Below are 24,229 nucleotides of genomic sequence, written 5' to 3'. Positions count from 1 at the left end.
AATGGGTTTTATTTTGAGGGGCAGGGAGGAGATGGAAAGAATTGACTTGTTTGGTTTTTAGGAAAGGCACAATTTGTTGTGTAAGGACTTATATGATACCTTGGGTTTACTTTTTAAAAAATAATCAAAATGTTTCAATATATCTCTGCTTTTTGGTTATGAAGAATATTTCATTGTACTTTTCTTTTTACCATATATAATAATTTGCAATATATCTTTGGCTATAATTCTGCAGTACCTACAGTAGAATTCTGGGTGGGGTGTTCACTCTTCTTCATCAGTTGAATCTTAAAGGGGAAAAGGAGTTCACTGGAGCAAAACTAAGAGGCTGATAAAAATGAAAATGAATTTTGTTAATAAATTTGAAAATAATGACAGATTTATTGAGGCATTCATTCAAGAAGATCGGCATCCTGCTCTGAAGCCTGTGAAGATAATTTTTGATAAAAATTCAAATTTATTGTTGCTTAGTCTGCCTCCTACTGAAATGAAGCCAGACTTTAAAATCCAGATCTGTTCTTCCTTTTTCTCTTTCTCTCTCTCTTCCTCCATCCCTCTCTCTACCTCTCTCCTTCTCCCTTACCCTTTTCCATTCTCTTCCTCCCTCTCTCCCTCCAGGTTGACTCTGTGGGGCGGGAGAGTGTTCACAAGAAATAAAAAGGAGAAAGGAAAGAGGAAGGCTGTCCTAGATTGTAAGGCCTCAGATGGCAAACCGATACGTTTTAGTATTGTGAGAGTTAATGAGTCAATGCATGTAAGGCACTTCTGACTTTACAGTGTTGAGCATCTAGTAAGTACTCAATAAATGTTAACTCCGCTTGTTTTCTTAGTCATCCTCCAACACCTGGCCCTGGGCCTTTCCCTAATTACATAATCATTAAAAGTCTGTGGACTTCAATTCATATTCCCCTTCTTCTGATCTTAATGTTTTTGATGCCTTTGTCCCAGAAGTTGATAGGAGGATGATAACCCTGAGAACATTTGCTCTAATTAAATTGAAATGGCAAATATTAAAGAGGCATGTTCAAACAAAATGTTCAGAACTTTATGCATACAAAATTCAGTGTCACATGGCGAACAGGCCATGGCCCATAGAGCTGTAACCCAGCATTGTTTTGATTATCTACATTTTGTATGTTCAAGGTGCTATGGACCCAGGGGACACAGAGTTAGTTAGATACAGGGTACCCAGTTCTCTAGGGTATAAGACTCATTTGAAAAAAGTGTTTTAAGTTAAAAATATTAGAGATGTCCTAAAGCTGGTAAATTAAATTTATCATAAACCAAAATGATCACTACATAGTGTATATACCTCACCCAATATTTGATGAGTGTACTTTGAACACAAATTTTAGAAGAGTGAAACTAAAAAGTCCCTTTCTCAATAGACAATCATTATACTTTTCCATAATACACAAACAAATGTTTTTGGATTTTAACTACACTTCATTTAAACTCTGAGCTCCTTATAGGAGCAGACACTCTAAATTATGAAGAGTGTTTTCTGAGTTGTCAATTTTTCATGAAAATTCACCATAACATAGGTACAAAGGAATTTTTTTTTTTTTTTTTTGGTTGGAGTCTTGCTCTGTCACCCAGGCTGGAGTACAATGGTGTGATCTCAGCTCGCTGCAAGCTCCGCCTCCCAGGTTCATGCCATCCTCCTGCCTCAGCCTCCCAAGTAACTAGGACTACAGGCGCCTGCCACCACGCCCGGCTAATTTTTTGTATTTTTAGTAGAGATGGGGTTTCACCGTGTTAGCCAGGATGGTCTCAATCTCCTGACTTTGTGATCCGCCCGCCTTGGCCTCCCAAAGTGCTGGGATTACAGGTCTGAGCCACCATGCTTGGCCTGGAATTTTTTTTTTAATTTCACTAAGAATTCAAACAAGGACTTTCCAAATCTTTCAGCTACTAAATCAAATTAGGAACTCATAATTAGGTTCGGTTGGAACTAGCAGTATCAGCCTATCTGAATAGTTATATATGTAGCTGGAAGCTTTATGTTAAAAAAAAAAGTAATAAAAATAATAATAATAGGGCTCTCTGACCATCCCATTGATTTCTTTGAATAGCAGGACAACCTTTTCTTCTGATTAAGTATTTTCTGGGTGATAGTACTTCTGAAAGATCCTTAAAAATGCCCATCAGGAAGATTATAATCAGGCACAAGCTTAAGAAGAGGCTCACTGCTACCCCATCACCAGCCAGGCACAGAAGAAGGAGAGGGTTACTAAATACCAGACCAGGGCACAGCAGCTGACTGAAGGGGCCAACTGCAAGGGGCTCTGTCATTCACACTGGTAGAAACTTCCTTTTAGGAAGCACTGAATGTAACTGAAAGCAGGCTCACCCGAGATTGGCTCAGAACTTGGCAGAGGGACAAGAGAATTCAGACACTGAAAGTGAGATGGCTCAGTCTGAGGCCACATGCCAGGATCTAAGCTCCGGTCACCAGCAGACCCCAAGGGCAGGGGTGTCTGTGTTGAGTGGAAGCATAGAAGGTTAAGCTGTTTTCACATGTAATGACACCCGAGGGCACCATCTCCTGAAAGAGAAATAAACCAGTGGGGTGTGTCCATCACTGACCACTGAATTAAAGACAAGCAAGCATTTTCTCTTCTGGGAACCCAAGGGGGCCAAACAAGGAAATGTGATGGATCAGAACTAATGTGGCTTAAGATGATAAAAGAAATCTTGCAAGGTGGGCTGAGTAGCCTGCTTTCTTCCTAAACTCTAACAGAGTTTCATTTGCAAAGGAGCCAAGGCTTTCCTGTTTCTTTCCCTTTTTTTTTTTTTAATCTTGCTAATCTTGCCCAAGGAATTCAAATAAATGTTTATTTTGGGTGAATTTTTAAGTTCCCTAATTTCATGTGCAGTTACAATTCCCTTTCCATAATGGATATGCTTCTGAAAAGTGTAGAAATTTTTTTTTGTAAATTGCTTCACCTTTTAAATGCAAGAAAACAGATACTATTTAAATTATCCTGTCGCAGAAGATTCCATTTCAATGGAAGCACTCCTTCTGCCCAACCAGACTGTGTTTGTTTTGTAAATTCACACTTGGAGCCTAAACTGTCTTTAAGCTTAGCCCCTTTATAATCCTATTTTTATGTAGCACCTATCAATGCCATGATTCTTGACATCTCTGTCATATATGCACAAACTTTCCATAATCTGGTATTTTATATAAGATTAATCTGTGTTGCTGACATTGGTGTCTATGGGACCAAGGACTTACCCTAATACTCTTAACTACTCAACTGTGCCGCACCTCCATGAAACTCAGTTGAGGCCTAGCTGAAGTTCTTAAATAATCCATACCTGTTTGATCCTAGCTTAGACCTGGGTGGCGTCTCCCCAAGGTTTCCTGCGTGACAGCCCAGGATGTTCCTAGCTCCTGTCAGGCTCTGGCTTCTTGCTTAGTGCTATGAGTCCCTTGAGCCTGGTGGAGGGCTTGAGCTGATGGGCAGTTGGCAGGGAGAGAAGAATGAGGACATTAGCAACCAATCTTCAGAAAGGGAGAGCCACCGAGGCCTTGACCTGGGAAAGGTTAAGACGCATGGCCAGGGAGCAGTACAGGGTCACCGCACTGCCGCCTGTGTGCAGCCCAAAATGCCCTGATGCTTATTGACTGCCAGGAACACCATTATCTACATTACAGTTTATTATGTGTTCTGGGCATTTCATTCTGGTAAGGTTTGATGCAGGATCATTACATAGGAGAGTGGATTTAATCCTGTTTCTGTAGCAAGCTTTAAGGACACTGAGGGAATATTTATGTAATAAGATGCAAAGTTGCTATGGAAAATACTATAGCAACCTAACGTCTTACCAGAGCCAAGCAGCCACTTGTAACAGCAATCTAAATTTACATTTATTTAGTGTCATTTTATCGACACTTTTAGTATCTCATTCTGACAGGATGTTAAAATATGTTTTCAGCTTGCATTTGAGCAAAATTGACACAGTGTTGTTGGAATTTAAGTGCGGTTTGCACAACTTCTAGAAAAAATCAGGATATTTTTTGAAGGAGTTTAGATGACAGAATCTGGGCAAGTTTGTAAGCTTTTTGTTGTTGTTGTTGTTCTTTCCTAAACACAGGAGAGAATTCTTCAGTAGAATTTATTCCTAATTTTCCATTTTCATTTATAAGCAATACACAGGAATCTCTGATTTTGAAAAACGGATTATCCTTTATAACATCGATGAATTTTGTCAAATGCTCACCTGTGCTTCTAGCAGATGCTTATAGAAAACACTTTCAGTAGGTCACCTCATTGCGCTCTAGCAGCATGTAACATTTTAAAAAATAAAAGTTGTTTTTGAATAAAAACAATACCTGGTCATTTTTGAAAACCTAACAACTAAGAATAATGAATAAAGAAGAAAACAAAATTGTGTTATAACATTATAGAAGAATGTTTTGGCTTCTAATTTTTTTCTTTTGCACAGTTAACTACATAAGTATTTTTCCGTGTATTTTTTAAAGCTCAGTAATAAAATTCTACATGATTTTGGTTTCAGACAAGAGTCCTTGTGTAACAAGTAAGCCTTTGTTAAAGGTTTTCTTTTTATGTATTAATGGAATAGAAAATAGAGAACAAATAAGTTTGTATTCTTCTTGGATCATAGGCTCTTTCCTGTGGACCTTTGAGAGATGAAGCTAAAATCTTTGAGGTGGTCAGAGTAGATTCCTGAGGTTATTAAAAGCATGGTAACTGGGCCAGACCTTCCAAAGGCATCTTTTAGGTCCCTTGAATGTGAATATGGCAGAGAAGCTATATATATATAGGCCAGTTGGTAGTGGAAAAATAGTATCTATTGATTTTCTTCTCTGCCTCTCCATCTGAAATCTTGAAGTGTGACTGTAACATTGTTAAAGTAGGACACCGGCCAAAAGAATCAATACTAGGCCATATTAAAACATACACTGTTACCAGCCTCTTAGCACAGTGATGTGCTGTTTATGAATATCATTGTCCTAATTCTCGTCTGCTTTTATACTGTATTGTTCATCAAAACACAGTAGGTGACATAAAGCTATTATACTTTGACTCCTAATGCTGTTGCACATGAGCTTCATTAATCAAAGACTTGAAGATGCTAGGGATACTGCATGAACACAGGAAATGAAGATGATGTCTTGTAGAATTCTAGTAACCATAGGTAGTTAAGAGCCACATAACTAATTTAAAAAGTAAGTACTTCCTTCCCTTTCTTGGAAATTCTACTTGCCATTATATGATACTTAGAAGCCCTGGAAATTGAAGTTTATAGGAAATTATTATTACAGTAAGCTCTCCCACATCTAAATGGCTTAGAGACCCTTCTCTTTCACTTGACTGAATGCTCTTGATATCAAAGAGGGAGCAAGAGCTCAGCAACTCTTCTCCCCAGTTCTAGGACACAATGTGTGAAGCCTTCTAGAAAGTGGCTAGAGAAAGAAAATTTTATTTTAGACTCCCATCACTAGCAGAGAAGTAGGAAGAAACATTTCTGGAGCGAAAGTTACAAGAGAGTCTATTTAAATTGTAGCATTTCCAGCAGGGCATTGCAGGGTCTTTAATGAGCCCCCTTTAAGTTCTAGAGCTGCTGTGTCCCAAAGGCCCTTGCTTTCTACTTGGGGCATGCTGGTCATTGCAGCTCAAAGCAGTTACCTAAATTTTCAGTTCTCAGAATTAGTTTAGAAACATCTAAACATTGAACACTAGGGTATTGGTTAATTAGTGGTATATCCATGAGCAGTCTTGAAAGAAACCATGGTTTAGACTATATAATGGAATGAAAGAAGGTTCTCAATATGTTGTGAAGTGATAAAAGCAGTTACAAACCAGCATGGATAATTCCAATTGTGTATGTATGTGTTATATTCACAATTTATGTTAGGGGAAAATCTGTGAGGATATAGGTCAAAATATTCAGACTGATTATCACCAGATGGTGTAATTACAAGTGATTTTTGTTTTTTTTTTTCTATGCATTTCAAAAATGTCCTCAATATATGCATGTATTATTTAAATAATTAAAACTACAATAAATATTCATTTATAAATTACCTAGGAGAATCTATGAAAAAATCCATGTTGACTGAGGAATACTCCCTAGACGTTTCCAGTCATTCTGGAAAGTCAAGAATAGTAAGGAAGAGTAACTAGTATCAGATAATGATAGTTTATTGAATTGCCTTCTTTTGCTTTAAATTAGGGAATTTCACATTTAACTCACCATAATATGCTTACCTTCCCAGGCCACATAATCTTATAATTTCCTATTCTAAGAGCTAATCATATTGGTATAAATATTAAATAATTGATCCAAGAAATAATTCAAGTTCTAAGCCAGGCAGAAATGTTGAGTTCTTACCCACAGAGAGATTGGCAATGATGAGAAGTTATGTTATTTACCCAAGATTGTAAGTGGAAAGTCTAGAGCTCAACAAGAGCTTTCTCCTTTTCAGGTTAATGACCCTTTTATGGCACCACTGAATTTTATGGGAAAAGGACTCTAGAATCTCTTTCAAATGCCTTCAGTGATACCATAAGAGTCAGTAATCAAATAAAATCAACCAAGGATTTTGAGTGCCTGCAGTGTACATGGTGCCATAATGCCTTTTGGAGGCAAAGGTAGCCTGGAGATGCTTATTACCTTAAAATATTAATCCAGACAAAGCCTACTGGGGCTTCTGCCTGGTCTTCCCATCATTTTCTGTATTTTCCCACTAACTGGAAGGAGATTTGCTTCAACACAGGCAACGCACCCAGCAAACTCTTTTTAAGCCCATCCCAACAGAAATGCCACCCTTAAAAAATATTCTGGAAATTGGTACCACCCATTTGCTAACTGAGTGGCATTTATTTCCTGAAAGCAGAGTCTGCTGTATGGCTTTAGACAAGAAAAAGAAGAAAAGGAAATGCTTTGAAGAGGTGAAGTGCATAGGGGTGTTCACTGCTGTGTTCCGTGTTTCCTTTGGTAACCATACACACTGTCACAACCCATGTTTTCCATTTCATAAGTCCCCAAAAAGATAAAGACAAAAATGAAGACATTCCTCAAACCTCAGGCACATGCTTGATGGTTGATCTGAAATGATCTGAGCTACAATATCAGCCCTTTGATTTCCCATCTCATCTCGTGTTTTCTTTGCACCCCCAGGGTCTGAGAGAGCCTACCTGAGGATCACCAGTTTATTGATTCACCATCTAATTTCAAGACTTATTGAAATGCCTCTCCCTGTTTCTCTGTTCCTGAGGCTTTTCTTTATAAGATGTGCCTCTCAATATAGCTTAAAAATAAGAGTCTGAGGGACCTCATCTACAGTAATATCAATCTTCTTGAGATTCGCAGACTCAGGGAGATTCTGATCTTGGAAGTAATATGTCTTCTCCCTTCCCCCAATGTCCTAAATTAATGAGAAAAATGAATTTTGGTACCCCCAAATAATGATCAGTTGAGCTGCTGAATAAATACCACAAGTTTATATTGGATACTTGTGATTTTTTTTGTGATTACAAGTTTTCAGGCACAATTTAATCTACAACATATATTTAGCAAATCTTTTGGAAGTAGGATGAGAGATTTTATTTTTCTCGTAGTGATTTACCAGTCAGTTGTTTATGAAATGTCTCCACGTGCAATACTAGACTTTTCTAGTGTAGTTTATCTACTGAGCCTCCTAAAGCCATCCATTTCTCTACCCTTGGTCCTTTGCCTCCACAAATTGTCTTAAACAATGTCATAATACAAAGCAGTGATAAAATTAAAACAACAAATATTCAGTAAATTCTCACAATGTGTGTGGGACCATATCCTTTGTCTTCTTTACAGTGCCAGATTAAGGGGAAAGAATAGCTAACAAAGTCTTAAAAGACTGAGACTCAGACTTGGATCTGAGAGGGTTGCTTATCTCCTCTGAAAAATCCTCGTAGCATAACATCAGTTCTGCTTTTCCTGGAATAGTGTCAGATCACGGGTCCTCACAGTCTCTGCCCACTGTGCCCTCCGAAGTCACAGCCAAAAACTAGTAGATAAACTCTAACATAAAGAAGTGTGAGAGCATAAACTTGAACATAAAGAATGCCCAGCCCCCTATATTATACATGGTATGGGGGAAAGATTTTGTTAAATGAATGGATAGGAAATTAAAATTAGGAAGAACTAATTTTTAATCTGTTGGGGGATTTTTTTTCATTTTGAAGAAAAAAAAAAAAACTCTATTACCTATTTAATCCTCACAGTACCGACTGACTACATTTTTGGATAAGAACCCTGAAGTCTCTTGGAGGTTTAGTTTCTTGCCCTAAGCCTCATAGCTGGTATCTGGCTTCAGAGCCCCTTCTCTTTCTCTAGCGCTCCTGTGCCTCTCTTCTCTATATAATCCACATCCACTCTACTCTGTGAGGTTGGCAGGGGTAGATATGTGGGATGCAGAGCACTATGTTATGTCAAGTGTGTCTCTCAGGGTGACTGTGTCTCAGACACACCCAGTAGTCCCCAAAGTATCACCTGTGTGTGGTGCCCCCTCCCCTCTGTGGAATTCTGCTTCCATTATTATATATCAGATGCTCGCTCTGTATGTTACTCTTTTTGGTAGGAAGAAGGTGATGTTCTTTCAGGTCATTAAAATATGGGGGACTATGGCAAGGAGAAAGATGGGGCTAAGAGGAAGATGAGTAAATGCTTTTTAAACAGCTCTACCTTTTTTTCTAATTAAGAAATAGCTGTTTGGGCAAGTTTACGAGGTGACCTTGATTGAATTAAAGAGGTAACGACTGAAGCTTTTTTCTGTAGAACTAGGTTGCCATTTTTGCAAATGATAAACTATATCTTGATTTAGTGTTCTCTTTCTCTCTTTTTTTTTCTTTCTTCCTTTCTTTCTTCCTTTCTTTCTTTCTTTCTTTCTTTCTTTCTTTCTTTCTTTCTTTCTTGGTAATTGAAAGTCATTGGGTTCTTGGACTTTGAAATAGGAAATAAAATTTAAAATGGACTTTTTGACCCTTCTATGTAACACTTAGGCTCCTAAGGAATATTGTAATTGATGCTGGATCATCAGTGTCATGTTAACAAAGCACTTTAGATGAAACTATCCATAGTCCCTTCCCTCTCAAGTTCAATAAAAAGCTAGTAACAAGAGAGCTGCCTTCTCAGAGGAATTCTTTTAACCTTTCAGAAACAAAATATTTTATGCTAATTTCTGCTTAATTGGAAGGAAGTCATTTTTTAAAAAATCATTGAATATGGGTTTGAAGTCTATTCCATCGCTGACCTCTTTAATTCAATCAAGGTCACCTCATAAACTTGCCTAAACAGCTCTGTTTCTCAATTAGAAAAAAAAGGTAGAGCTGTTTAAAAAGCATTTAGTGTTTGATTAATAGTGCTTAACTGGCACCTCAGCACTGGCAGAGGCTTTTTATTTATTTATTTATTTTTGAGACGGAATCTCGCTCTGTTGCCAGGGTGGAGTGCAATGGCGCGATCTTGGCTCATTGCAACCTCTGCCTCCCGGGTTCAAGCGATTCTCCTGCCTCAGCCTCCCAAGTAGCTAGGACTACTGGTGTGTGCCACCACGCTCGGCTAATTTTTTGTATTTTTAGTAGAGATGGGGTTTCACCATATTAGCCAGGATGGTCTCGATCTCCTGACCTCATGAAATGCCCGCCTCAGCCTCCCAAAGTGCTGGGATTACAGGCCTCCCAAAGTGCTGGGATTACAGGCGTGAGCCACTGCGCCCAGTCACAGAGGATTTTTAAGGAGGCTCTGGTAAGAATAAAACATTGCTACCTGAAAAATTATACTCATCAGAAATGCAAAACAAATCATTTTAATGAACAAAGCAAAAACTGTTTTTTTGTGGAGATGTGAGAAAGGTTATCATGCTCAATATATAGAGGGTTTAAATGTCTGAACAACTCTCTCCCAGGGAAAAATTGCTGTAATGTATCCATCCAGACAGTTTATAAAATACATGCATTTCCCCTGCCCAAGGACTCCAAGACTAGTGCTGAGTTTGTCAAAGCAAGATTTTGTAGCACTCAAACTCTGGGGATAAAAAGAAGTGATGATGTGTCCAGTTGAAGAATGTGAACTGAAGCCATCTGAATCACTGAAATATTGAGAATTCCGAAAATAAGTCCTTGGCTTCCTTCTGCGTTTCCTCCCCACTGTCGGGCCTAAGCACTGCCAAGCTCACTATCATACTCTCTTTGGAAGAGAGGCTCATCTGGGTGGTAAGAGTGTTAGAATGGCTCTGAGAAAGGGGCTTCTATGAGTGAGAACCAGTGTTGTTGGCAGGGGGAGTTTAGAGTCACTGAATACAGTAAAGAAGTAACTTTGAGCCTGGGTACAGTGATTCACACCTGTAATCCCAGCACTCTGGGAGGCCGAGGTAGGCAGATCATTTGAGGTCAAGAGTTCCAGACCAGCCTGGCCAACATAGTGAAACCCTGTCTCTTCTAAAAATACAAAAATTAGCCAGGTGTGGTGGCACACACCTGTAATCCCAGCTAGATGGGAGGCTGAGGCAGGAGAATCGTGTAAGCCCAGGAGGCAGAGGTTGCAGTGAGCCAAGGTCACACCACTGCACTCCAGCCTGGGTGACAGCAAGACTCTGGAAAAAAAAAAAAAGTAACTTTGAGCAGATGAGGTCAGAGGGCCCTTGAAGTACCTTGGTTTTATTTCTGGCATGGCTTGGCAAATAATATCCCTTCACCAAGCCTCAGCTTTCTCAGCAATGACATGAGGCTCATCCTGAGAGTTCCTCAATAAGGCTGTGAGAAATAAACAATTAATGGATTCTGTGGCATTTTGCAAATACCAGGCGCTATAGCAATGTGGAGAGTTGATACTGGTGTAGAGCAGAAGGTGTGAATGTGTGGTTCATGGCCCTGTCTGCACATGAGAATCACCTGGGAAACTTTATACACATACCAATGGCCACAGGTTAATGCCTAGGCATCGGTGTTATTAAAACAGTCCCCAGGTGATTCACTGCACAAAGAATTGAAAACCACTGGCCTGTAATGTGAGGATGACGGCTGTCACATAGTGCTTAACTGGCACCTCAGCACTTGCAAAGGTTTTTTAAGGAGGCACTGGTAAGAATAAAACATTGCTACCTGAAAAATTATACTCACCAGAAATGCAAAACAAATCATTTTAATGAACAAAGCAAAAACTGTTTCTTTGTGAGGATGTGAGAAAGGTTACCTCTTTTCCCACCTATTAGGTGGGAAAGAAGGACAAAATGGGTTGAGGTGAGGTAAGGTAATGTGGGAATGAGAAGAAAACAAAAATGGAGTAAAGGATAAAAATCTGTAGTGGACAGGAAGTGACTGACATAGGCAATGATAAAGGAGCAAAGAAAGGAGAAGTGAGAGGGAGGTAGTTTAAGTGGAGCGTGTGAGACCCAGGTGGAGAAGTCCCCTCACAGGTCTGTGTCGGGCACATTTGGAGTATCCTCTGGTTCACTGGAAAAAAGGGCGGCTTGAAAAGGGAGGGCAAGGGTGGAGGGTGGCCTGATATGAGTGGTGATGCAAGCCAAGGACAGAGTCCCTGCCTTTCTCTACCTCTAGGAGAATAGACAGGAACTGTTTGCTCATCTATCAGCAGTGAGAGAGGGAAGCAGGCATGCCTGGCCTCTCGCCAAGGAGAAAAGCCTCTGTGAATCTAGAGACTGGTGTGGTAAGCACGTGTACGCGGGAGGGGCCTCCTCTCCCACAGTGAAAAGGCTGGTCCCGGGGCCCGGTCAAGGGCAATTAGTTCCAGAGGTTCAGCCTGGCCTCTCCTGGGTGCAAGCCACAAGCCTGCCATAGCAGAAACTTTCTCCAGACATATGGCTGCAAAGAAAAGTAATGCACAACAATGTCGAGCGGATGAGGACAATGTGTTTTGGAGACACTGCCTGTAGGATTTATGAAAGCATTCAGTCACAGTGCCATTCCAGGAGAGGCATGAGGTAGCATTCAGCAAGGAGCAGGCCGATAGGTTAATGGAATGTGAGAAGACATGGCAGAGGCAGAGAAGCCCAGAAGGCTGTGTTGGGTTATAAAAGCAGGAGAGAAGGTCCTTTCAGCTGTTGGAAAAGGCTGAAAGAAAGAAAATATGAAAAACTAATGAAAGAAATCTAAGACTAAAAGTCATGAAGAAAGCGTTAGGAAGTGGGGACCTGGTCCCTAAAGGCCAGGGAGGTGGCTCTAAGATGTTGGCATGCATCCGAATCACCCTGGAAACGCTGAAAGGCACATCCCTGGGCCCCATTCCAGAATCTCAGATTCATAACATCTGGGATGAGTCCAAGGTTTCTCATTTAAGAGATACCAAAGTGGTACAGATATCTCAAGATGCCAGCTACCTGTTTATACTGGGTCCTCCTACCTTGGTTATACATTTAGAGAGGATGCAGATACTTTCTGTCCTATTGCCAGACACAAGTAAGTGTTCATAAGTCAACTTCAATGTTGGTAATGAGAACAGTGGGGAGGAGGAGGCTCAGAGACAGCTCAAGCACAGTCATCGCCCAAGCATAAAAGTGAAGTCTTGGTGCCCACTTAGTAGTCTGGATAGTTAGTGTTTACCTAAGGCGGAAGGAACTTTCGAAAAAAGTTTTCTGTTCAACTCATGATTGCAAGTATTTGGCATTATAAAATAAAAACTTTACAAAAAAAGATGCTACTCCTTGCAAAGAGCAATGCATAGAACTGAGAAGATACCTTAGGTTTGAGCTGGCCGTCATTTCACATTTCATAGTGTGGATGTGTTTTATATGGTAGAAGCACCAGTTCAAATATTAATAGAACTCTGTGTGTGTGCACGTGCATGTGTTTCTGTGTAGAGGGTACAGCAGGAGAGGGGAAACACCACTTCTTAAGGGGAAAGTTTCTTGATGAAAATTAGAAATGACCACTTGTTATAAAGGAAAGAAATTTGTAAGATGGGAGGAAAAAGAGGTCACTGCTTTTGTACTGCAGACTGGTGAGAAAATGAGAGGAGTTGTTTTGGAGGGAAAGATTGCTGTTTAAAACTTCTCTCTTTGGACAAGAACAACTACTAGTTAGGATGAAGTCACACAGGGCCAAGCCCGTGGTGGAGTACTACACCCAAGGGAGGTGCACTGTCTGCAGGGGAGGGGTTACAATTCCTGAAAGCCAGTGTCATTTTATTATCTAGCTTGGCTTAGCTAAGTCTGACTTTCCAAAAAAAGAATCCTTAAAGCCTTTAGAAAACTTTTAAAAAATGGCCGTATAATCTTGGAAATCAAAATAGGGACTGAAAGTGAAAAAGAAAACTAAAATCTAATTCAAAGAAAAGAGTGGGGGAAAGTGCCCCCTCCTGAGATGCTCCTGCCTGGCCTTGGGGCTCAGTAGGAAGCAGCCTGCTAGCCTCTCCCTCCACAGCCCTGGCACCTCCTCCTGGAGATCACTGAATCTTTTGGTAAAGCAGTGTCCACTGTGCAGGAGTCCCACTCTGCTTCCCTTCAGCTTTTCAATGTGTGAGCTCAACTGCTGCCTTCCAGAAAGAGCCTCCCCCAGCTCTTATGTTCCAGCCAGAAGCCTTCTCTCCCTTATTTGACTCCCACTACACAGTGTGAGGATGGCCCCTCCTGGAGCCCTTCTAACCAGCTTCTACCAGGTTCCGTATCTGTAGCTCTCCCTGCGGCTGGGCTGAGAGCTGCGGAGGCCAGGCCGGGCAGGGGCTGAGAGCCCTGCTTCCCTGCCCTGTCCCCGGCTTGGCCTAGAGTAGGGGGCTCAGCTCACGCTTGCAGCATTCACTTCTGATGTGTTTCCCGGAGGACGCTAAAGACATCCTCACCTGACAGAGCATCCTTCAACAGCGTTTTAAATGATAGACTCATCCTGCTTTTGCAAGAAGTGAACATGTCTCTTTCCTTTGCTTATTTTCCTCTGAGGAAAATGGGGATGGTTTTGGGTCGGATCAGAGGATAATAATGTAAATGGAAAAGTGATAAGGCATGATGTGAATTCTCCATAGTGGCAGCAGCCCAGCAGCACCTCCTAGTTCTGCTGCTGGTGCAGAGTACTTCCTCAGGAAGAGCTCTCTGGAGGAAGGAGCAGAGAATTTTTTTTTTCCTGAGTCACCTGCTGCCCATTGTGCCTCCAGACTCACATTTAAGCCATCATAATAACAGGATCTAGCTTAGCTGCACTCTTGAATTACCCTTATTCCACTGGCCTCACACAAAGATGGAAATAGACACTGCATTGTGCTTCTGTTTAGCTTTCCCTAATAATAGCTAATGTGCAGATTCGAATACACACTGCACATATGAAATGTTATGTCAGTGCTAAGTTGTAATAATAATAATCCCACAAAAATGTAGCAGAAGAAATTTCCGTGAGCAATTTGAGAAAGATTGCTGCTTCAGTGGTGATACAGGTGTTATTGAAAAGCAGATCAATTGTACTTTGTTGGTACCATAAGAGGCTCTCCAGCAGGAGACAGGCTGTTGGCAGATGTCATCCTAGGATACTTTCCAGCTCTGTGCCTGGCCACTGGGAGGCACTGATGGCAACAGCAGCCATTGAGAATGAGGCCACCAATGATGATGGACCCTGAGCCTCTATTGATCTTCTGACATGGTACTGGTCCTTGTCTTTGGCCTTCATTAGCCCAAGCAAAGTAGACTCAGGGGACAGAGTTCATGGGAGGTCAGCATAACAGCAGAGGAGTTTCTGTAACCTTTATTCTAACTGAAGGCACAGACACTTTAAAAATCAAACATAGCTGAGTTCAGATGGATGGGGTGAATAGTCTCATACTGGATCTTTGGGAATCCTGAGATCAGCATGGGTCTATGGACAAAACTCTCTCAATAAAGCATTATTAGCAACTCAGGCTCTTGAGCTCTAGGATTAGTGGGTATCAGTGTGGCCGTTTGAGAGGAGAGGGACACGGGGCAGAAAGTAGGATCCCTAAGTGGTTCCAGCCAGACCTCAAGATTTCCTGAAGGGTGAGTTTAACTTCTCCATAAATCATCCCCAAGTTTGTCCTGCAGAAAATACCTGCATGTTTATTTTAAAACAGGATCATCCTCTCTGCTTTTGTAGCAGTCTCTCTCCAGCAGAACACTCCCCAGATAGAGCCAGAAATTGAATGTTTTACTGCTGTTAGGAGCAAACTAGCCACTACAGTAGGGTCCCTGGTTTACTCCTTTCTCTGGGATGGGCGGCAGTTACATGGAGCTAAGCTACCCTGGTGGCATTACATGGAGGAATATAGTCCTAGAGCCACACCGTTTACCTCCAACCAGCAACCTCTGTCTCCCAGAAACTCACTTCCATCATCTGGAAAATAGAAATAATAATCATATTGACTGTATCATGTTTTCATGAGGGTGAAAGGATACTGTGTAAAGAATATGCTTACCTCAGTGCCTGGCACATAAAAATCATTAGCTGTCACTACCACTGTTGCTATTCCCATTACTGCTACTGTTATTTGAAGAAAACAGAATAGTGACTGTGCCTTTGGCCCAAATCTTCCATAGGAGATAGCCAGGGCAAGGGGCAAGCTGAGCTCATGGGACCTGGGCACCGGGATGCAACAGGGCTGCCTTCCCAGGTGCAGAACATGGAGTCGGGGCTCATACAAAAGGAGATCAAGGAATAAAACCAGAATGACAAGCCAAGCATGTGGTTCTTTCAGAAGCATTTCTCCAAACAAGCCAACCACAGCCCCAGTTTAGGAATCGGGATAGAATGAGCGGCGGTTTGAGCAGTGGCTCTCAGAGTGTGGTCTCCAGCAGCATCAGCACCACCTGGGGACTTGGAAGAATGCTAATTCTTGGGCTTCCTCCCAGACAAACTGAACTGGAAACTCTGAGGGTAGGGCCCAGAAAAGTGTGTTTTAATATGCCCGCCAGGAGCTTGTAATGCAGGCCAATGTTTGGAGAACACTGGGTTAGAGTAACACCAGCTGCTATATAAAGATGGCCTAACCAAAAAAAAAAAAGTGTTACGTTTTGGGCACACAACAGTCCAAGGCAGATATTCTGGGCCTGTGGGCACCTTTCCTCCATGTGGTGACTCAGAGACCCAAGCTCATTCCAGCAGCAGGCAGAGAATGAGGGACTGTGCAGAAGGCATCCTCACTCCCCCTCACGCTCCATTGATGAGAACTGCTCACATGGCACCCTCTAGGGCAGTCACCTCTCAGGAACAACACTGCTGTATACAAAGAGAAGCATGAGTTTGAGTACACAGCGTGATAATGTCTGTGCCACAGAATAGCATCTAAAGACCTCAAGGCACCTCACAAGAAGATTCAGAATGCAGAGAAGCAGATAGGAGCTGGAGAGAGTCCCTGTCACTGGGCCATAACTACAGCTCCCTTCCATAGGGAAGCAGGAGGCAGGATCGTGGCTGAGGAGGCAGCTGTTGAAGGCACACAGATATTGTGGTGACATTTGCCAGGCCAGCCTGCCTCCGCCCTCCTGTGTTCAGGGGCTATAGGTACAACTGCCTTCCTGGGTAGCAGCCAATGAAATTCTTGAGAAAGACTTTCTTTGCATGTGGGAAGGAAATCTACAGTTCAGCAGTGTCCTTCCAGCATTTCAGGAGGACATCTGGCAAAGTGGAGGGGGAATGTTAAACACAGAGTTCCCCAAACACACAAAGACTAAGAGTTCTGGAGAAGCACAGATATTGTTAGAAACAATATGTTAAAATGTTTTATTATTTAGTTACATCTTGCCTGAGCATGAAAAAGATATTAACAGATTGTCAGCTTACTGGGACATAACCCAAAACAACTTACATTTTTCATATATTGCTAATTATTTTTCTGAGGCTGGCTCAGGCTGGTAAAACAGATTTCAAGGCTTTCTCCAGATTATTAAAGAAGTTAAGCATGGCATTATCTGTTCCCATGGAAACACAGTAAGACAGGAGACAGAAGAGGAGGTCACTTTGACCATAATTAATATAAAGAATAATGGTTTATATAGAATCTAGTAAAGAATTTAACAAGATGCTGCAATACCTTTAAGCCTTTTCTTCAGCAGTGCAGTTCAATCTTTGATTAATTTTCATACACTAGTGTCACTTTGGTCGTTTTTTAGTCTAGTGCTAAGTTTTGAAATATAACAATCTTGCCTAGCAAAATTTTTCCAATTTTATTATTTCGTTTTTGATCCAATCAGAAAATTCCAGTATTCAGAGTTTTTCTAAAGTACTGAGTAAGTAGAAATGGATGACTGTGCTGGCCTTAAGCTTCTTGTGAATGCTACAGCTCCTCACCATGTTTTCATAATAAATACATAAATGGGTGGTTGGTGAATTAATTGATGGTAATCCAGAGGTACCACTAGATTCAGCAGTGCCTTTAAAATCACCAACAAAAGATTTAATCACATTCAGTCCGGTTGACATTTAAGGTGTCTAATTCTATTCTTTTTTTATTATCGGAAATTGGTAATCCATATGCGGTGTCTCTTAGATATTCCACTTATTGGCACTCGGTGCACTCCTTAGGAATTCCTACCGAAAGATGCACACTGTACTTTTTTTTTTTTTAATCCTTATGCTTATTTGGATAGTGGATTCATTGTGCAGTCTCATAAGGTAAATTTTTTCATGGAAGCTTGATGACACATTTTTTCAAAACTCTTTAATTTAGTACAGTATTCCAGAAAGAACTGAAGAGAAGAGAGAGAAATAAAAAGAGTTGCCCTTTCCAATTTCTGAATTTTTAATATACTGAGAAATTATACTAAGTCAGAAATTATTAGGATTTTTTTTCTGTTACAGCTCTGGCACAAGAAGCATAATATAGCCTCTTCCAGGCAGCCTGGTCTGAGGAATAGATTCAGGGCTGCAGTATGACACTGAGTGATGTTTACAAACAGGTGGCCTGAAGCTAAGTGGAGTCAATATACAATTTCTCACCCTTTAGAAGATAACTACTTGCTGCCACATGAGTAACAAATTTTTTTTTTGTAAAAATCAAGCTTGAAATCATTTAATCAGGAATGTAAATCAGTTATGTGCCCCAATTATAAAAATGTTGATGGAATTTGCTATGGTATTGATTTTTTTTTTTTGGGGGTGGGGGGAATTACAGCTGTTGTGAGTTTTTTTTTAATATGATGATATCACATTCCTATTCCGGGAATGCAAACAATATTATATCCTGCTTGGCAGGCACTGTAGTCACTTGGCTTGGCCAAGAATAAGAACTGTCAGCAGTACCATTCCATAGGTTTGTAAGCGATCCTCCTAAAATAATGGATGGTACACTTTGCTATATGTGTTTATGTTCAGATAATTTATTTAAATAATGCTGCTGGCGCATGCTTTATAGCTGCTTGCATTTTGCTATACAGATTTCAGCATATCTTGCAGACTATGCAATTCATTTGGAAAATGTAATTTCCATCCCTGCATACTAATCGATTTCTTCACAAACACCTGCTATCAGTTATGATAATAAAAATGCCACTCTGAATTGAAAAAGGGCCAAATAGAGCTTCCTAAGGAAATGACTTAAGTGTCTTTGAATGCTACTAAATGTAGTAATGTGCCTATGTAGTGCCAACACTTTTTTCATCATTTGCATTTTCGGTGATTTTGCCCTATTACAACATCCCTCTCACAAATGATTCCTCATAACCATTTCCTTATGGCTTGGTAAACGGAGCTGTTAGGAGGTGGTATCTCAGGGTGTGGACAAGATCCGAAGCTGGGCTGCACAATGTTAAAAAGCACTGGCTCATGCTGCAGGGTACGTGCTGGATAATTTCTGATTTTGTGAGTAAGTCTCTGAAAACTGTAAAAGTGGCTGCTCCTTGGTTTTGCACACACATACACCAAATAAAATCTCCTTTATTCATTCTCTTCAGCCTCCAGTTCATTCCGTGCACCACTGCCAAACTAATGTTCCTAAATTCCAATTTCATCATGTCCTTTCACTACCCCAGCACTGTCAGTGGTTCTCAATTGGCCGCTCCATTGAACCTAACTTTCCCAGTCTTCGCCCATCACCTGACGTGGATCCCGTTTCTCTCACTGCTTCCAGGCAAACACTTGGCTTTTGGTCAAGTTTCTCTCCTTCTTGCCCCAAGCGTTCTACCTTTGATTTTCATATCTGGGCTTTTGCTTATGCTCTGGCTCCCGACTGAGAGACATCCTTCCCAAGTTCTTGGGGTTTTCATCTTCCAAAGCCCTCTTTTATTCCTTCAGTCTGAATTTTTCTCTTCTCCGAACTCCTATAGGATGCATTTTTTTTGTCATGCATCTCGACTCATTTATTTATTCATTTATTCATTCAACCAACATTTATTGAGTGCCTGCTGTATTCCAGACATCACACTATCCTTTCTTCCTTTGAAAGCAATAGTTTCTTTTTAAATGTGTCAGTTTCTACTAGATTAAGCTCTTTGAGAGAAGAGATGTATTCTCTCTCCTCTTTTTGTGGTCTGAGATGCCCACACAGACCTGAGCATAGGTAAATATGAAGTAAATGCATGTTAAGTAATTGATCCCTACTGGCTTGAGGTAGGGAAATTTCTGGGTAATTGCATGTTCTGTTTGATTAGTAGTTCGGTGTGTACTACACAGAGATTATCGTTTTGCAAGATGGAGTACTGTAAAACACTCAACTATAAAACTATTATTAACATAATTTGACGTTTGATATTTGAGGAGAGAATTCACTATGGTCTCAGAGCACCTCGGTAAAGCTTTATCACCATGGAACTGTAATGTGCAGGTAGAACACTCAGGAGGTGACCTCGATTTGGTCCTCTGACATGGGGAAAGGGGGCTGGAAACGCGCATGCACTGACGCCCTGGAGTGCAGTGGGCTCCACATCGTGCCCTTATCTACTGGAAGTTACATGTTTGAAGTTTCTGGTAACAAGCGTTTCAAATTTTCTTTCACTTTTCTGTTGCTTACACAAGTGGGGAATGGCTTTTCTGTGAGGGGGAAGATTAAAGGGAGACTGGTGGGGGAGTTGGTGGGGGAATGTGAGACTGGTTTTGGACAGCCTGGTAAGAACTAAACACATGGACCAATGGTAATCGAGAGCAGAGACTCTGGAGCCTGCAGCCTGGGTGTGAAGGCTTTCTGCTACTTACTTTGTGGGATTGGATGAGTTACATAACTTCTCTGTGCCACATTTTTCTCGTTTGTAAAGATGGGGATAAGACCGGCACCGGCATCACAGGCTCAATGGGGGTATGAAGTGAGTGAGTTCATACAAAGCTCTTGATCCAGTACTTTATGAGTGCTCAGCAGGCTATGTTGATTTTTGGAGAGACCCCTAAGCAATAAGGTAGAAACTAGGGAAAGGGATTTCCCTACCCTCAATCTTTGTTTAGTACCATTTGTTTTCTTTTTCAGTTTTGGCTATATCTGAAGCCTTGAGATGTGTGAGACCCCGAGTTAACTGTCTTGGTTTCTTGATAAGATAGACATATGAATGAAGTCTGAATCTAAATGTGGAGAATTTGGGATTTCAGGGAGAGGTATTAGAGTAACCACTCAGCCTTGTAGAGGAAAAGAGTTTTAATCTGTTGGTGAAACAGATGGAACTAGCTTCCCATTCTGATAGGAGTTGGAGGAAAACAATCTGTGCAGTTTGTGCCAGCAGTAGAGCCGGAAGGAATGGTGTGCATATAAATTCCTCTCTCCCCTGGGATGCTGCCGCGTGTCTCAACCTGTAGAATGTAGAACTGCTGATTATTTGAAAGAAAGCAGACCTCCAAGGAGCTAAGCAGTCCCGTAGAAAAGGGGAAGACAATATTTAGTAGATATGATTGTTGCCTGGAATTCTGAATGTTGTCACCACCTAGCACCACATACCAATGTCTGTGAGGGTGTCTAGCATTGAGGTCAAGGGACAAGAATTTGGGAGGAATTAATCCCGTGCCCATAAGAAACATTCATATGTAAGACAGGACAAACAGAATAGATAAAAGTTCCGAGAGAAGTGATGCATACCGACTACAAAATAGAGCCCCAGGGTATGGCATTTTGCTTTTATTTCTGAGCTGGTACAAACATTAAGAACTTGAGTGACAGACTCCCTTTCCCACAGAAGGCCTCCTCAAGCTAAGCAAGAAGGTAGCTCACCTGAACTCGTTCTGTTTGTCCTTCAGCCCTGGCTGCCCAGGCCTACGCTCTCAAAGAGGAGAATGACAGTCTCCGCTGGCAGCTGGATGCCTACAGGAATGAGGTGGAGCTGCTGAAACAAGAAAAAGAACAGCTTTTCCGAACAGAAGAAAACCTCACCAAGGACCAGCAACTGCAGTTCCTGCAGCAAACCATGCAAGGCATGCAGCAGGTACCCGGCCCAGATGTTTTTTTTGAGAGAAAGTGATATGTGTATTAAATGAAAATGGAAAGGCAGCTGTGTGCTGGAAAGGGTGAAGGAGAAGAAATGACAACCAAAAAGCTAAGTTCCTAGGACAGAAAAGTGCTAATGACTGGTTTGTGGAAGGGTAGAATCTGGAGAAAAGCCAAGCCAATAAAATATGTTGAAGAAGTCACCCTGGAGGTAGGAAATAAAGGAAAATGATTTGGATTTAGGAGATTGAAAGGCTGTATGTGAAATATAGCCCCATGGCAAACACCTAGCAGATCCCTGCATGATACAAGTATTTTGTAATCTTAGAACTTCTAACTTCAAAGCACGACAACTGATTTTACAAAAGCAGTTTGTCTGTCTTCAAGGTTAGTGTAAATGTAAATTATATTGTTTCCACTTTTTCTGTATTACACTTAGGATTTAGTCAGGTTCTATGAGCACATTACGTGTTTAAGAAATGTTTGTTGGTGGAATAGATGAAGCATCAGAGTTTTGGGGGATAGATAACTTTAGAAACAGGGCAATAGCTGTGTTTTTGTTGAAGAGTGCCAGACTTCATCCTGGCATACTGAATTTAAAGATGTGTATTTATGGCAATTGTTAGAAAAGAAATGAAAGTTGAGGGCTTTGGAGTAGGGAAAAGGAACAGGTACTGTGGGAAATAAAATGTTGACGGGAGGGGAAAATCTGACTGTTGGCAGTGAGGGAATAGAGTCAAAGATTCACAGTCAGATTTGTATCTGAAAACATCAATTGGTACCTGATATTCCTAAGGTGTTTGGGCCTTTGAGTTACCTTAGAATAATAAAGCATAAATTATCATCATGTGTATTTTTAAATTACCCCTCTGAATATACAAATCCAATCAATATTTTCTGAAAAAAAAAGATTGTTTTTATTTAAACGAGGGAAATATAAGTAGAATGATGGAAAGTTAAAATATATAGAGTCAATTTTTTTTAATTCCCCCATCCATATTGACTGCTCTGTAACATCCAGCATATGGATGGATTGGCTACAGAAGTATCTTAGTGATTAGAGGTAACTACTACAGAAACATCAACCTAACAGGGAAAAATGATTGGGAGGGAGAGTATAAAAAAGAATCACAGATTGGGAAGTGAGCAAGTTAATAACCAACTCGTACAAATTATGTCTTAAACATCTCCTGCCATTTTAAAGCAATTTTTGAGTCTTGGCCTAGAGTCCTAACTGGTTGATGTTCACAGTGTGTGTTAGACTAATCAGTGAGATTCAGAGGTCAGAGCCAGCCAGGAAAATGTCATTACAGTTATTGCTCAGGTCTCTGTACTTGAAAATCGATGTAACAGCTGCTGTGTGAGACTTCTGGGGTTGTCCATATGCCCCAACATTGGGTGTTTGTCGGCACCCTCGCCAAGACGAGAGGCCGTCGATTTCCCCAAAGACCATGATGCCAGACCTAGCCCAAAAGCCACTATGTCACACTTTACACAACTCTCCCTTTCTCCCTCTAGAAAAGATTATCCCAGTTGCCTTAAAAGTATATAAAGTCTTTTAGGTTATTGCAAATTCAAACCTAAAAGAAGTCAGAGGAGGCAAGGGTCAGCTGCTCAGTCAGGGTTGTAGAAGCACTGAGGAGCCACGTGCCTGGTCCACAAAGGAGCAGTGTTTCAAATCACCACCTGAGCCATCCTCCTGAACGAGGGATGCAGTTAATGGAGCTTCTCATATCTTTTCAGAATCTCCTTGTCAGTAGGAAATGTACTTTATATAGCTAAAAATGTAGTTGAGACAGAAATGTATTGTCTCACAGTTCTGAAGGCTACAAGTCCAAGATCTAGGGTCCAAAAGCAGGGTTGGTTCCTTCTGAGGCTGTGAGGAAGAGTCTGACTCCTGCCTCTCTCCCAGCTTCTGGAGGTTGGCTGGCAATCTTTGGCCTTCCTTGACTTGTGGACACATCACCCTGCTCTCTGCCTTCATCATCCCTTGTCATTCTCCGTGTGTGTGTGTGTCCAAATTTCTGCATTTTATAAATACACTGTTCATATAGTATTAGGGGCCCACTCTGCTCCAGGATGACCTCATCTTAATTACTTATATCTGCAAAGACTTATTTCCAGATAAGGTCACATTCTGTGGTAGTAGTGGCTAGGACTTCAACATTTGGATTCGGGGCTGGGGGGCAGGGCACAATTCAATCCATAACAGACACATAGTAGACAGTCAAAATATCTGTGTCAAATGAGGGAATGAATAGACAAAGACCTGGAGGCAAGCCTAGCATGGCGCCTGTGGGAGCTCTGGGCTGTGTGGAATCCTGGATCATGAAGAGCAAGACAGGGAGCGGGAGAGCCAAGGCCTGAGAGGTGTGTGCGGTGCCTCCTTAACCTATGGAAAGCACTGGGTCCCCGGTGGCTGCTGTAATGTTAATGTTTACTGGTTGTTAGGCAGATGTATGGCTATCTCTGCGGCAGAACATCTTTAACAGAGTTTTAAAATATAGGTGCTTTTTAAAGTCTTGTTTCTATCATGACCTACCTTGTATGAATGAATTACCACAATTTGCTAATTTGAATCCCACCACAAAGAATTAGCCTGACTTTAAAACCTACCTTCAATCTCCACACTATCCACTTTATAAATCAGAAAATCATGGTTTCACATGAGAGATGACAGAGAGAGGAGGGGTCAGCCTCCCGTATGTCACCATTTCCACAGTCTATGTTTGGGAAATTATTTCTGTAACAAACAACAAAAAAAGAAAGAGCCTTAATGACCTTAGGACTAGCAGACGGCTTTTGGAATCGCCTTCAATTTAGCCAAAAAGTTTCTAACCTTTCTTTCTTTAACCCCTTAAGGGTATGTTCACTGACGTCACACAGTTTTGCGTGTGTTCATGAAGAAAACACTATGGGCAGGGAGGGT

At 41.2% G+C, this 24,229-nt stretch overlaps 1 protein-coding gene across 2 annotated transcripts in view; it reads left to right on the top strand.

Annotated features, from left to right (window-relative positions):
* The window catches only part of ENOX1 (ecto-NOX disulfide-thiol exchanger 1), a 446,686-nt gene that overhangs the window by 342,706 nt on the left and 79,751 nt on the right, over nucleotides 1-24,229 (top strand). For both annotated transcript variants that reach the window (XM_058437834.1, XM_058437835.1), the window contains one exon: nucleotides 21,114-21,298. In XM_058437834.1, the coding sequence (XP_058293817.1) occupies nucleotides 21,114-21,298 (185 nt within the window). The remainder of the gene's footprint in view (nucleotides 1-21,113; nucleotides 21,299-24,229) is intronic.

Source organism: Hylobates moloch, unplaced genomic scaffold (genome assembly GCF_009828535.3).
Source record: "Hylobates moloch isolate HMO894 unplaced genomic scaffold, HMol_V3 SCAFFOLD_4, whole genome shotgun sequence".
NCBI lineage: Eukaryota > Metazoa > Chordata > Mammalia > Primates > Hylobatidae > Hylobates > Hylobates moloch.
The sequence above is the reverse complement of the archived record's forward strand: the minus strand, read 5'-3'. Positions and strand labels throughout refer to the sequence as shown.